The 14,715-nt window shown below is 39.0% G+C and overlaps 1 protein-coding gene across 1 annotated transcript in view; it reads left to right on the top strand.

The window, feature by feature from the left end:
- The window catches only part of gabrb2b (gamma-aminobutyric acid type A receptor subunit beta2b), a 64,151-nt gene extending 52,489 nt beyond the window's left edge, over positions 1-11,662 (top strand). Inside the window, exons 7-10 of the mRNA XM_026182501.1 lie at positions 290-442; positions 7,321-7,565; positions 9,038-9,175; positions 9,302-11,662. Of these exons, the coding sequence (XP_026038286.1) occupies positions 290-442; positions 7,321-7,565; positions 9,038-9,175; positions 9,302-9,649 (884 nt within the window). The 3' untranslated portion in view covers positions 9,650-11,662. The remainder of the gene's footprint in view (positions 1-289; positions 443-7,320; positions 7,566-9,037; positions 9,176-9,301) is intronic.
- The last annotated feature ends 3,053 nt before the right edge of the window (positions 11,663-14,715 follow it).

Consider the following 14,715-nt stretch of genomic DNA (forward strand, 5'->3'; position numbering starts at 1 on the left):
ACGGCCAGTCTTTGCAGTCATCGTCATAGTTTTCTGAGTCTTTATAGTTTATCACAGTATCAGTTTCCCAGTTTAGTTATAGTTTAGTTTGGTCACGGTATTTCTGCTTTGTTTGAACTCTATGTCATCAGCCATAATAAAGGCTCGCTTTCAGTTTAAGTTCACTCCCGTCTACTCACTTGCGTTCGCACCTGGGTCCACCACACACACCAGCATTTCTTCTCCACAGACCGTGACATTTTCTCTTTTTTAAACATTATTTTTAATTATTATTCTCCTTTCTCCAAAGGTTCTTACCCTCGTCTGTCTCTGAGTTTTAAGCTGAAGAGAAACATTGGTTACTTCATCCTACAGACATACATGCCTTCTATTCTCATCACCATCCTTTCCTGGGTCTCCTTCTGGATCAACTACGATGCCTCTGCTGCCAGAGTGGCTCTAGGTAAGGTTCATAAAACAATAAATAGGCCAATAAAAGGGGAATATGTAGTTGAAAGCTTGCCCAACCTGTGTGCTGGTTGTACTAAATACAAAAATGAAGAGCATGCATCTTACATTCTCTTGTTCATCTTTTCTCATTTTATCTCTAGTTGCTTATTTCCTCGATTTTGTGAACTTTTTGAACTTTACACATAAACCACACTGTTACTGTATCTTTTGCAAGTATTGTGGGTGTTAGTGGGTCAAATATTAATCAAGTATAGGGTTAAATCATAGAACTATAATGATGGTTGACTAGGCTGATTTGTTTCTACTTTTAAACCAGAAACCGTCTGTTCTTTTTTGGGGAGCCGCAATTTCCTCCAGTCATTCTTGATTATGTAAATCCCATGTTGCCTGGGAGATTTGTAACGAGCTACTCTGTGTTTATCAGTGGTTCACTGTCTTCTTTTTACCGAATTCCATTCATTCAGCTTAATCTATATTTCTACCCAACCCCTCCTTTTTGTCAACAAGGCAATTTTGCTGATTGACGACTGGGCTATATGTAGTGGTCCAGGGGAAGGCATGCATGGGATTTAATGAAAAAAGTTAATGTTTTATAATAGAGGCAGGTCAGAGTTGGGAAATGTTTGGCCACCTCCTTCGCCATACTAGATTCAGAATCTACTTTATCCTGACCTCCTTTCAGGCATTAAAATGGACTTGTAAGGGCTATGTCACATGATCACTATGTGCAAAAATCTGTTGTTATTGTTAAGCTCTTATCACAACAGCTTGGGAAAATTGTTTGAATCCTATTTTGACCAGTATTAATTTATATTAATTGGCTAGGACTCTTGGGATGCTCTGAAAAAATGTTTCTTAAAGCCTGGATGCAATGACTAGCACAATTTAAATGCTATAAAAATCAAATTAAATATATAAAAAAAGTAAAATAAGTCTATAATGCTGCTCATTTTGAATGTGATGCATTAATAATAATAATAATAATAATAATAATAATAATGGATTGCATTTATATAGTGCTTTTCGAAACCCTCAAAGCGCTTTACAATTCCAATATTGATTCACTCTCACATTCACACACTAGTGGAGGCAAGCTACAGTTGTAGCCACAGCTGCCCTGGGGCAGACTGACAGAAGCGAGGCTGCCATATCGCACCATCAGCCCTTCTGGCCAACACCAGTAGGCAGTAGGTGAAATGTCTTGCCCAAGGACACAACGACCAAAACAGACAGAGCTGGGGATCGAATTGGTAACCTTCCGGTTACAAGATGAGCGTCCCAACCCCCTGAACCACTGGGTTTCCTCACTTGCAAAAATATGAACAGTGTCTAATTTTCAAATTCAAATTCAAATTTTATTTGTCACGTACACAGTCATACACAGTACGATATGTAGTGAAATGCTTGGACAACTGCTCGTGACCTAAAGAAAACAAAAAAGGAAAAGGCTATGAATAAGATGGGAAATAAATATGAAAAATTAAAAAGGGTAAATTTAACTAGGAAGGAATAAAATATAAATTAAGGTTAAAAATGAAATAACTGTACAACACAAATTAGAATGAAGGGTAAATTTAACTGGGAAGAATAAGATAAAATATATAAATTAAAGTTGAAAATAAAATAACTGTACAACAAAATACACAATACACAATATAGAACTATATAAGAATGTATGAAGAAATCTAAATATAAATAAATATATACACAATAACAGCAGCTGTACAAGTATTAACCGGAAATGAAGAATATAGTGACCAGTGTTGTGCAAAAACAAAGTCCAGAAAGTCCAGTGTGTGTAAGAACTATATGTGTGGATCAGTACTGTGTGGTGGTGTGATTGAGAGACCGTATCGCCTGCGGGAAGAAGCTCCTCCTCAGTCTCTCTGTGTTGGTCTTCAGGGAGCGGAATCGCTTTCCTGACCTCAACAGAGAGAACAGTCTGTTGTTGGGATGGCTGAGGTCCTTCACGATCTTCCTGGCCTTGGTCCAGCACCGCCTGCTGTAGATTGAGTGCAGGTCAGGGAGCTCGGAGCGGATGGTGCGCTCAGCTGACCGCACAACCCTCTGTAGAGCTCGTCTGTCCTGCATGGTGCTGTTCCCGAACCAGGTTAAGATGTTTCCCGTCAGGATGCTCTCTATGGTGCAGGAGTAAAAGTTCCTGAGCACCTTGGAGGGCAGTTGGAAGTCTCTCAAGCGTCTGAGGTGGTAGAGACGCTGACGGGCCTTTTTCACCACGGTGTTGATGTGACAGGACCATGACAGGTCCTGCGTGATGTGAACTCCGAGGTATTTGAAGCAGTCCACTCTCTCCACTGGGCACTCGTTGATGACAGGGGTCTGGTAGTTCCTCTCCTGCTTAGTGCTGAAGTCCACTATCAGCTCCTTTGTCTTACTGACGTTTAGAAGGAGGTTGTTCCTCTGGCACCAGTTCTCCAGATTCCTAATCTCCTTCAGGTAGGCCGTCTCGTTGTTATCAGAGATCAGGCCCACCACGACGGTGTCGTCAGCAAACTTGATGATGGTGGTGGAGCTGGTAGTGGCCACACAGTCATATGTGTACAAAGAGTACAGCAGGGGGCTCAGAACACACCCCTGGGGGGCTCCAGTGCTGAGAGTGGTGGAGGCTGAGACATGTCCGCCCATCCTTACTGCCTGTGGTCTGCCAGTTAGGAAGTTGGAGATCCACTGACACATAGATGAGCTGAGTCCCAGATGCTCCAGCTTGGTGGTGAGTGTGGAGGGAATTATGGTGTTAAATGCAGAGCTGTAGTCTATGAAGAGCATTTTAACATAATTCCCCCTTCTAGTGTCCAAGTGAGTGAGTGATGTGTGGAGGAAATGAGAGATGGCATCGTCTGTGGAACGATTTGGACGGTAAGCGAACTGTAGTGGGTCCAGTGTGTCTGGTAGTGAAGAAATTATGAAGTCTCTGACCAGGCGTTCAAAGCACTTCATCACTACTGAGGTGAGGGCTACAGGGCGATAGTCATTGAGAGAAGCAGGGTGGGGTTTCTTCGGGACAGGAACAATGATGGACTCTTTGAAGCATGTGGGGATCACCGACTGAGATAAAGAGATGTTGAATATCTCAGTGAACACAGGAGCTAGCTGGTATGTGCAGTCTCTTAGGATACGACCTGGGATGCCGTCTGGTCCTGCTGCTTTCCTGGTGTTCACTCTCTTGAAGGCTCTCCTTACTTCATGCTCGGAGATGACGAGCACGTTTCCGGTGCTGGCAGTATCTTCCTGTCTGCAGCCGTTAGCGCCGCTAACACTAGCATTGTTGGAGACCTTAGCTGCAGCCTCGAAGCGAGCATAGAAAGTGTTCAGCTCGTCTGCCAGAGTCACGGCCGCGTTCGTCATACCGGTTGTTGGTGCTTTATAGTCCGTTATTGTCCTTAGTCCCCGCCACAGGCTCCTAGAGTCACTCTGTTGGAGTTGTGACTCTAGTTTCCTCCCGTAGCGCTGCTTCGCCTCTTTCACCGCCCTCCGCACGTTATATGACGCGGCTTTGTACGGGTCCATGTCCCCCGTCACGAGTCCCGTGTTGTAGGCAGCGGTGCGGGATCTCAGAGCGTCGCGGATGGTTTTATCCACCCACGGCTTCTGGTTGGGAAACGTTGTGATAGTCTTTGTCTCCACGGTATCATCCGCTAGTTTCCCGATGAATCCCACAACCGCTTCCGTAAACACGTTGACGTCATCGTCGGAGCTGTTTCTGAACATGCCCCAGTCTGCGTCATCGAGTGCGTCCTGTAACGCGGCCACCGATTGATCCGTCCAGCGCGCGACCTTCCTCTGAACCGGAACTTCCTGTTTCAGCCTTTGTTTGTATTTTGGCATGAGGAAGATGGCGGCGTGATCAGATTTGCCAAACGGGGGGCGGGATTGTGCCTTGTAGCCGTCCTTGACCGTAGTGTAGCAGTGGTCCAGTGTCCTTTCACCCCTGGTGGGGCAGGTGATGTGTTGATAAAAGTTCGGCGCTGCGCGTTTGAGGTTGGCGCTATTAAAGTCCCCCGTCACAATAAGCGCAGCGTCCCGGTGTTGTGTCTGGTGCTGTGTGAGTGCCTCATGCAGCTCGCATAAGGCGGTGACCGTGTCCGCTTGTGGTGGAATATAAACGGCACTTACAATGACCGATGTAAATTCCCGAGGTAGATAAAAAGGACGACACATGATGGACAGTAGTTCCAGATTTGGTGTGCAGGAGCGTGTGAGAGGAACAACGTTCGCACTGTTGCACCAGTTGTTGTTCACCATTAAACACACGCCGCCTCCCCTTGACTTCCCCGAGTCCCGTGTCCTGTCCATGCGGTGAACCGAGAAGAACTCGGCCGGCTGGATGGCGTGGTCCGGCACCGCTGGGTTCAGCCATGTCTCGGTGAAGCAGAGGAGATTGCAGTCCCGAATGTCTCTCTGGAACTTTATCCTGGCCCTGAGGTCGTCAAGCTTGTTCTCCAGTGACTGGACGTTGGCGAACAGGATGCTAGGCAGAGGTGTGCGGTGTGCACGAGCTCTCAGCCTGTTCCTGACGCCGGCTCGCTTCCCTCTAGGCCGCCGCCGCTTCCCTTTGTTCTCCCTCGAGATCTCACTCGGCCAGCTCGGATCCGGAGTTAAAAACTTCGAATTGTGAGTACATTGTATACCAATAGAAACAAGAGTGTCACTGTCATACCTAATGTACCCAATGGTGATGATTTTGCCGATTTAGAAACGCTGAAAACTAACTTAAAAAACAAAGACAAACAAAGACAAAGAAAAAGTGGTCGGAGCAGTCGTGACGGGAGCCGACCTCACCGACCTCACCGGCGCCATCTTAAAAAATTTTCATGGTATTTTCATTTGAGAGACAGGATATCATGGCCCTACAGAATATTGTAAGGTCATGCCATTTGACCCCTGATCTCAGTTTTACATTTCACATCTTCCTTTCTTTCAGGTTTACCCCAAAATGTGTTAAATCTTTAAAGAAAGTATTGGCAAGAGAAAGAAAATGAACTGCATAGTTAGTTAGAAATATACTGTAGTGTAATATATAATAAAGTTACTCATGACCACTTATATACAGAGTAGTACCCATTGTTTATTACCTACTCCTACATAATGTTTGTGTAATCAAAGTAAACACACGTCGTGCTGCCCTTAACCAATTTTTACTGTACAACAAGTACGTTAAAAACAACAACAAAATTAACTAAATAAATATACACTGAATATGCAGTGTTTGTGTGCACAAACTTGGCCAAACAAAGATAATCCTGATATACAAAACACAATACTACTCCATTAAAATGAAATGAGTGAGCTGCCTCAGCAGAGTTTGCACTTTTATAGTACTTGATGTTATTTTTTGTTGTCGTTCTTATTGTAATTTAATTTAAATGCAGCATTTTAATGATTGTTAAATTAATGTATTCTAATTTATTTATATGTTACTCACTACTTTAGAAATTTTGTTCCAATTGTTCACTAGAATTTAAATAGTACTGCTGTTTTTTCAATGAATGAGGCATATGTAGGAGGACACGTAAGCACTGTAATTTAACCATTTTAGTAAGTTCTCATATAAGCATTAGAATCTGGCTTCTCTTACCATTTCTCATTTCCTTTATATGAATAGAACAGTGCTAATGTAAGCCCAACACATGTACATCCAAGAGCGAACATTGTGTTAAAAATTACAAAAAAAAGGGAAAAATTGCCATGTAATAACTCTTGCAGGGGTTTGTGTGCCGTGCATAATAAGCAAATTCTCAACACATTGATATGCATAGTCTGACAGTTTGCTTGGGAAAGCTTTGGAAAAACTGTCTTTCTCAATAGGAGTTCTCCACTAATGAACAAGATCAAGGTTGACATTTGAATTTCAAAATACTCCACTTCAGGTTCTTCTTCTAAAGCATATTTTTAAAATCATGGGGCAAACCCTTTACTTTCACTGATCAAGGTCACCTAATCAATCGAATCAGCAGCCAGCATTTGGAGGCATTTCAGCCAATGGTGCGCAGCAAGTCACTGAACAAACCGTTGTCCGTCTTGGACAACCCAACACACCAGCTGCATTCCACAAAAAACCAGCAGTGCACATTCTCCCACAGACTTATCCAACCCTGCTGAAACAAAGGACGCTTCTGGAAATCATTCTTTGTTTTCTCTATAAAACTCTACAACAGCTTTCCATTTTTCTGATAGGTGAACACAACTGTCAGAACATAAGCTTCCTCACACATTTCTATATTTGTCCCTCTTACTGACATTTTTAAAAAAGAGTACATATTATTGAGTTGCTCTGCTATTTGCAAGAAATCTATTTTCCACAATCTCAGTCTTTTTTCAATTTTATTTCCTTTTATTTGGTCACTATTATTAAGAAAATTTTACACTTCCCAATATTATACAGTAAGGCCTTCACCTTATATGTGAAGGCCTTACTTTCACAACGTTATTAATATTCCTTCCTTCTTGAATTATTGTACTCGTGAGGTTTTTAGAAAAGTTGACTTCTGACTTTGTCATTGAGGTTCAAGGTCACTTAGATTTGAACTCATTTGAGATTATTAGTTGATTCCCGTATGGCATCAATTTGAAAATCCTACATCGCCACATTCATGAGTTATTGCATTGATAAGATTTTCAGAGAAGTATACCTCTGACCTTGACCTTAGACTCACAGGCCGGGACTCAGACTTGTCCAAGATTTGTCGTAGATTTCTCTATGGTATGACTTCTTTCTTGAGTTATCAGATTGACAAGATTTTCTGAAAACTGGACCTCTGACCTTGATCTTGAGGTCAAAGGGCAAAATTGCAGTTTTAAATCTGACTACTGAATTTCTCAATATCTTTTTTTGTGTTTTTTGTGGTTAAGGTATTACCACTGTGCTGACCATGACTACCATTAACACTCACCTGAGAGAAACGCTCCCCAAAATCCCATATGTCAAGGCCATAGATATGTACCTGATGGGCTGCTTCGTCTTTGTTTTCCTGGCTTTGCTGGAGTATGCCCTAGTAAACTACATCTTCTTTGGCCGGGGCCCTCAGCGTCAGAAAAAGGCAGCGGAGAAGACAGCTATGGCCAACAATGAAAAGATGAGAATGGATCCAAACAAGGTAACTATCTAATAGCTTAGCTTGTCCCTGTAGTTTGGTCATCTACCTGCCTACGAGCATTTAGAAAGGACTTGTTGAGTCCAGTATACTCACTGCATTGGTCACTTTGCACAACATAGTTGACATCTTCACACAGCCACATCCATTTATGCTCGCCTGAGGTAAGGTACCCACTACAGTATTCTCGTGAACGATAGGTGTTGGCACTTAGATAATAAGAAGCCAAAACTGGAAGTCAAAAAATTGCTAAGTTTTTTTTTTCCCCACAAAGTCTCATCTTTTCAAACTGCTGCAACATCTCACTTTGTATAGTCTGCAAATCTCTGGCCTTCATCAATAAAATGGTGATAAGAACCAATGTGATCCTTGTGTCTTCAACCCAGCATTGGCAGCAGTAGTACAATGTCCCGGGTTACACAATTGGCAAAAGGGTGGCTTGCAACAGAATTATTGCAACTTGGTGTCAAATTGACGTCAACGTTGTTGTATAATGCTGCTCTGCCACCACAAGAGGACAGGTATAATGGGGCCCTTATTGAGAATTAGTATGGTTTTCAGAAAAATGTTTACATAAACAATTAAAAACTAGAAACATATATTTGAATACATAGGCAAACCACATCTGATGTTTTACCTCTACATGCATGAAAATGCATGAAATCGCATTTACAGTGAAAATGGATTATTCAGATTGTCTAAAGAGTCCAGAATAATAATTAACAACATTCACTGTTAAAGCAGCTTAGTAGGATTGTTGTAGCCCGTGTTTGGAAGCCAAAATGACTCGTGAAAAAGAGGAGGGTCTCGGAGACAGATGGCTTTTCGCCTTGACAAAATGCAAATGATCACCATAACATGGCTGCACCTGGACTGCTGAAATACTCAAGGCAAAATGCCAAAGAAAACCAAATAGAAAAATAACTGCATTTATATCCTTTGACCTATTTCAAAGAGTGCACAGTCTATATAGCAATTTAGGAATTCTGTTCTGTTAACCATTTAGGTTATGTCTACATGGAATTTGAAATGGAAACACTAGAACAGCGGTTCCCAACCTTTTTGCGCCACGGACCGGTTTATGCCCGACAATATTTTCACGGACCGGCCTTTAAGGTGTCGCGGATAAATACAACAAAATAAAACTAGTACCGGTACCGAAAAAAAGAAGATTTATTCATAACACACGTGAAAAGACCCAGGAAAACAGAGTTAACGATAAAAACAATAACAAAATAACGCTGAAAACCGATTAAAAACCCTGAAAACCATACATTTCACACCTGAGCCTCAACTCTCGCGGCCCGGTACCAAACGACTCACAGACCGGTACCGGTCCGAGGCCCGGGGGTTGGGGACCGCTGCACTAGAAGATAATTATTTCATAAACTGCAAAATGTAACAGTAACAATTTTTTTTAATCCAGTCCATCAACTGAACCACAGCAATATTGTTTTGTTTGAATGTGCTTGCAGTGGCTGGTGGGGAATGTAGTTGGCAGAGATGACACGCTGTATGCAAGAATGAAACAACGTGATATGGATGGCCATGAGTCATTGTGGGAACCAATCTTTGTGGATGATGCAGCAATTGGACTTGATCAAAAAAATAAGGTATCTGAAAATGATGTGCAGGTGATTTCAAATGAGTTTTGTGCTAATGTCAATGCCAATGTCTCAAAAATAAACCCAACACTACATAAACTTGAATCTAACAAACTTTACTCTTTTACTGGGCAGATGGACCCACATGAAAACATCCTTTTGGGCACCCTGGATATTAAGAACGATATGGGTGTTTCAGAGCTGGCTCTGGGTCTCAATGACCCACGGAATACCATGTTGACATATGACAGCTCAGCCCTACAGTATCGCAAAGCAGGGCTGGCCAGGCACAATTTTGGCCGAAATGCATTGGAGCGTCACATGACTCAAAAGAAAAGCAGACTACGGAGGCGTGCTTCACAGCTAAAAATCACCATCCCTGACTTGTCTGATGTAAACTCTATTGACAAATGGTCACGGATGATCTTTCCAACTGTATTTTCTTTCTTTAATGTTGTTTACTGGCTTTATTACGTTAATTAGGATAAAAAAAAAATGTTTTTAATAAAAAGGACATTCATGAGGGCAAGACCAAACAGCAAATATGTTGCTAATTTTGTCTTTGTGTCTTGTTTGTTTTCTATCCATGTGATCTTGTAATTGCTAGACTGAATCGGTAAATTACGGACTGGATCTGTCATAACTTGGAAAAGAACATTTGCTGGCTTACACGTGAAAACCTTACACTAGAGATTACAAACATAAGGTGCCTGTTCCTGAGTATTTGTTTAACATTTTATGTATTATGGGATGTGTGGATCTTTCCGTTATTTAAAATGTTTGCGTTTCTTATGTTTTTATTACTTTAGATTTAAACTAAACAGTAATTGCCAAACTGTTATATAAATGAGATATGAATGGATAAGCTGACACTTTATAATGACCATTTACTTTTACCGATACTAATTCAAAGTACTTGAAGCAAGTTTCAGGTTAATAGGGCTTTCTGTCTCAATTATATCAAAATGTCATGTTTATATGGGACACGGGGGCCTGAAATATACTTTTTTAGGATTTTGTTATTTGAAAAATCATTGAAAATGGGGAAATTACCAAAACATTCCAGATTGATTGAGTAAGAGTTGCATGTTAAAAGAAAATACAGTGAGTTTATTATGATTGTTGGGTGCTATCCACTGTGTCAGACAGCTAAGGGAACAAACAATATTATTCCTGTTATTCACTTAAATGAGATTTATTTTAACAGATGCATGACAAATTAAAGGATAATCCAACATATAATCTATTAAGATGGTGCTGGGCCACCATGTGTCACAAAAATCAATTCAGTGCATTTTCACATTCATTCCCCAATTTTGTGGAACTCTGCTGAAGAGATGGAAAATTAATCCAAAACATATTCTCTTAGTTGTATTCTAATGTAATAACCAAAATCTCTGTTTGGTTTATTGGTTGGTAGGTTTTTGGACCACCTTCCCACAAAATGCCACTATCGGCAAAACAAAGTTCTCCCCACTTGATCACTTCAGTGATCAGTGACTTCATTGTTTTTCCTTTAATTTGTTTCTTATCTGTTTATCGTTGTTACATGGGTTTGCTTTAAATTGCTTGATGATATAATGATTGTTTCTTCGTCTCTTGTTTTGTACAAAAAAAAAACAGTCAGTGAAATTAAATGGGTGCCTGTGTTCGATGGAAAGAATAGAATTCATAAATATACAAGCATTATGTCATTATAGTAGCAACTGACACCACGATTTGAATATTTATTTTGACTTTTTTGTTTCTCTGTTTCTTTGACTCAAATGTGTTTATTTATTCATCTTAATCCCAAGCTAGACTTGTATACTATATATGGGTATAAAATTACCATGTATTGTTTTTACATTGAAAAATATGTTGACAATCACAAAATATACAGCTGTCAATACACAATGAATTTAGAACAATGACAAAATACTTGCTAACAGTACTGCCCAGAAGGTGGAATTTATGTGGAACAACTGATTATGCACAAAAGTTGTTATAAGCCATAGAGGCTCAATAGTTCTTCTAACATCTGGTGCTCATGGGAGTGTTTTAAGAGAAACCTTATTGATCTTTTTACACTATATATTTCAATTTCAATTTAAAACAAACCTAGGGCAGCGATACACCAGTTCCAAAGTCCCTTTCCTGTAGCTCTATACTATTTAGATCATCAAATTGCTCTGTTAAAAAACAAAAACAAAACTAGAGGTAAAAAAAAAAAGAGTAGCAAAGCCTCACATGTGAAATTGTACCTACATAAACATTGTTAAATATAGTGGAAGAGGGGAAAGCTAACTTCAGATATTTACCTAAAACCCAATCTTGCGCATATTGCTGAAGTCCTCTGGAGTGATATTCATTTTGAGTCTTAAGGCATGGGTGAATACTCTAAGCATTAATATGTTAATGTTTAATCAAAGTGTGGCCAAGAACAGTTATGACCCACTGCATGCTCTGTGTAGAAGTAAATCTTTTTTTTTTCTAATTACCCAAAAATTCACTCAGTTTTTGTGTTTAATTCATTTCACAAATACATATACATAATGTTTACAGGTTTATTAAAAAAATGTCTTAATAGTTACTTGTGGTGTTATTAAAAATACAATTTTCTTTTCTAGAAATAATTTACTTAACCATTATAGTCACTCTCCAACAGCTCACAAACAAGTTAGACACACTTTTAATTATCAATAAAGTGCAGATTCAAGTGAGCTTTCAGCTCTGGTATTTATATATGTTAATTATCAAAATAGTCAATTTCACACTGCTTTCTTAAGATTGAAAACTGTGCATTGTAAGTGAAATATTGTATTTTTGTTCAATGGTTATGGTGATTATGTCACAAAATTTGTCGTCTTTGTTGTTTTAATATAGCTTTCTATCTCTCTCTCTCTTGCTCTCTTTTTGGGTCACTTTTAGAGGGATCTACTAGAAAATGATTGTTGGTGTGAATCTCTGAGGAGTTCAACAAAAAATTTGGGAACATGTTCCAAAAGCATATTTATATATGTATATAGCAAACATATATATTGTTAATCAGAAATTGAAACATATTAATACATATTAATAAATACTTAAGAACTTTCTACACAACAAAAAAAAAACAAAAAAGATTTTCAATAGCATTTATATTGTAACATGGAAAGAGAGAATGCAAAAGCAGATGTAATGTAAATAATCTATTCAACAATGTCACTTGATCACTTTGATCTTATGCTATTAATCGGAGAATAAGTATTTGTTTTTGCCAAAATGTAAACATGTCTTGATGAATGTAGTTGATGTTCCTTTGCAGGGTGTTTTTGCTATAATGTTTCAGCAAATGTATACGAGATTTTTGTACCAATAATTAGCTAAACACAGCTTAGTCCACACCACCACTAACACAAAAACACACAAATACAAAAGGTCATGTGATTAAGAGGCTAATAATACCTTGTATCAGACCAAAAGTCAAACATCTCAGGTCAGCACAGTTCACACTATTAACAACACCGACTACAATATACTTGTACTTAAAAAAAAGAAAAAGAAAAAAGAAAAAAAAGCGGCTTGGTGCATTTGTTTTATCTGTTCTCCCTGTAATTTATTTCCCTTCTCCTGTTTAATATAATGCTCATGATACAGTACAGTACACAGTAACTATATTAAAAGTATGGTACAGTATTTGACCATAACCACAATCTAGACATGGCTAGTATTTAAAAAAAAATATACAATAATAAACAAAGTTATTCTATCCACATCAGCTGTAGACATATAAAGATAACTCAGATTTTAAAAACAAATCTTAATAATAGTGCTGTAACACATGATGTATCTGAGTATGAGTGTGGGAAGTGGGTGCATGTTGGCCAGATAGCAATGCATTTCCAAAGCACAGTTTGGATGTGTGTTTGTACTTCACAGCACTTTTTTGTTTCATATATTTTTATACTTCTATATTCCAATGTAAAAATGGCAAAACCCATTTTTCTCTAAACCTTGTAAAACAAGTTTGAGCATTTTTCATATTTATACAATGCTTATTGGTTGCATTGCCCCTTAGGGATAGTGAAAATGTAATGATTTGTATGATAACGAAATCCTGTCAAGATACCTTGTTTAAAATTTAATTCATATAAAATACATGGTTGTAAATGGTTTGAAAATGTTTTTTTTTTCTTAATTCCTGGAAAGTTAAGGTTTTTGGAAATTCTAGATTCTATTTAGGAGAATCTGGAACGAATGACATCTTAAAAGCCTAAATGACACATCTTTCTGGCTGAGTATGTCTGCACACAGTCACAGAAGAAGCCTTAGCCTCCTGCTGCCCTGGACCTCTTTCCAAGCAGCATCAATCCTACTCACTCTCAACACCCTCCACCTTGGAAAACCCTTGTATATGGCACTCATAAGAACATAGCTGCACATTTTTGAAAGACAAGCTCTGTAAAAATTATGTCTTTTCTTGGGAAGTGAAATTATTTCCCTGATAATAAATATTATATACAGTTCAGAGAATGCCTGTTTTGCACTTATTTCAAATGAGGGGGAAAAAGCAGAGTGATCTCAATGCATGGCAAGTATTCCCAGTTGTGTAAAATTAACAAAAAGTAGACAAATGCACTTGAATTATGACCGACTGCAACATATAATGCAGTTGATGCTTATGCAGTACAAAAAAAGCTAAAACGGGTCATTTTCTGACATGATGGCTTCTTTTTGTGATTCATCTTCTGGAAAGCACATACCAACACTTCAGAAGGTTAATGAGTCATTCACATATGTATGAACTTTGGAATATTGTACACAAATCTGTAAAATTAGTAAAACTGCCATAAGAAGACTCTGCACCTGTACATTTCCCACTGAAGAATTTTGTTGAATGAATAATTGAAAGAGCCCATTTTCACTGGAGCAGAGTTTTCTCTAAACACTCTTCCCATTATAATGAAACACACACACACACACGCACACACACACACCTATGTTTTAACATGACTGTAGTCCAGCCAAAGCCAGATAAATCAAAAGAACTTGCATGTGATAGCAACAAAATTGTATGTAACTATGCATAACCTTTTCCATTCCACACAAGCAGAATGTTATGCTGAGATTTGAAACAGAGCCACCGTGGTGTAGAAATAGAGCTCCTGTGGCTCTGAATAGGAGTACATGAGTCATGACATAGAGCGGTAGGCAAGCTTGGCATCGCAACAAAGACATTAGAACGAGTGTGAAATGTGTCTTTTTATCTTTCACCCACAACACTTTTTTTGGTCATCACCCACAGTCTTCAGTTTGCGATTAAACTTACAAAGGGAAGCAGTGACTGTTCAGCCAATATATCAAACCAGCATTTTTTTTAATGGTGACTCAGTGTTGAGGGATAATTGCAATACAAAAGTATGACTTTGTGTTAGAGCATCTGGATAAATATAGACACCGGAAGTATATGTGCGCGTGTTAGTGTGTGTTTCAGTGTATTCTAATATAAAAGCCCACCTTCCATTTTTATATAAATGCTTATGTGATTCAATTTTTGATAATCCAAGACTCAACTCTAGCAATCAGCT

Source organism: Astatotilapia calliptera, chromosome 10 (genome assembly GCF_900246225.1).
Source record: "Astatotilapia calliptera chromosome 10, fAstCal1.2, whole genome shotgun sequence".
In the NCBI taxonomy this organism is placed as follows: Eukaryota; Metazoa; Chordata; class Actinopteri; order Cichliformes; family Cichlidae; genus Astatotilapia; species Astatotilapia calliptera.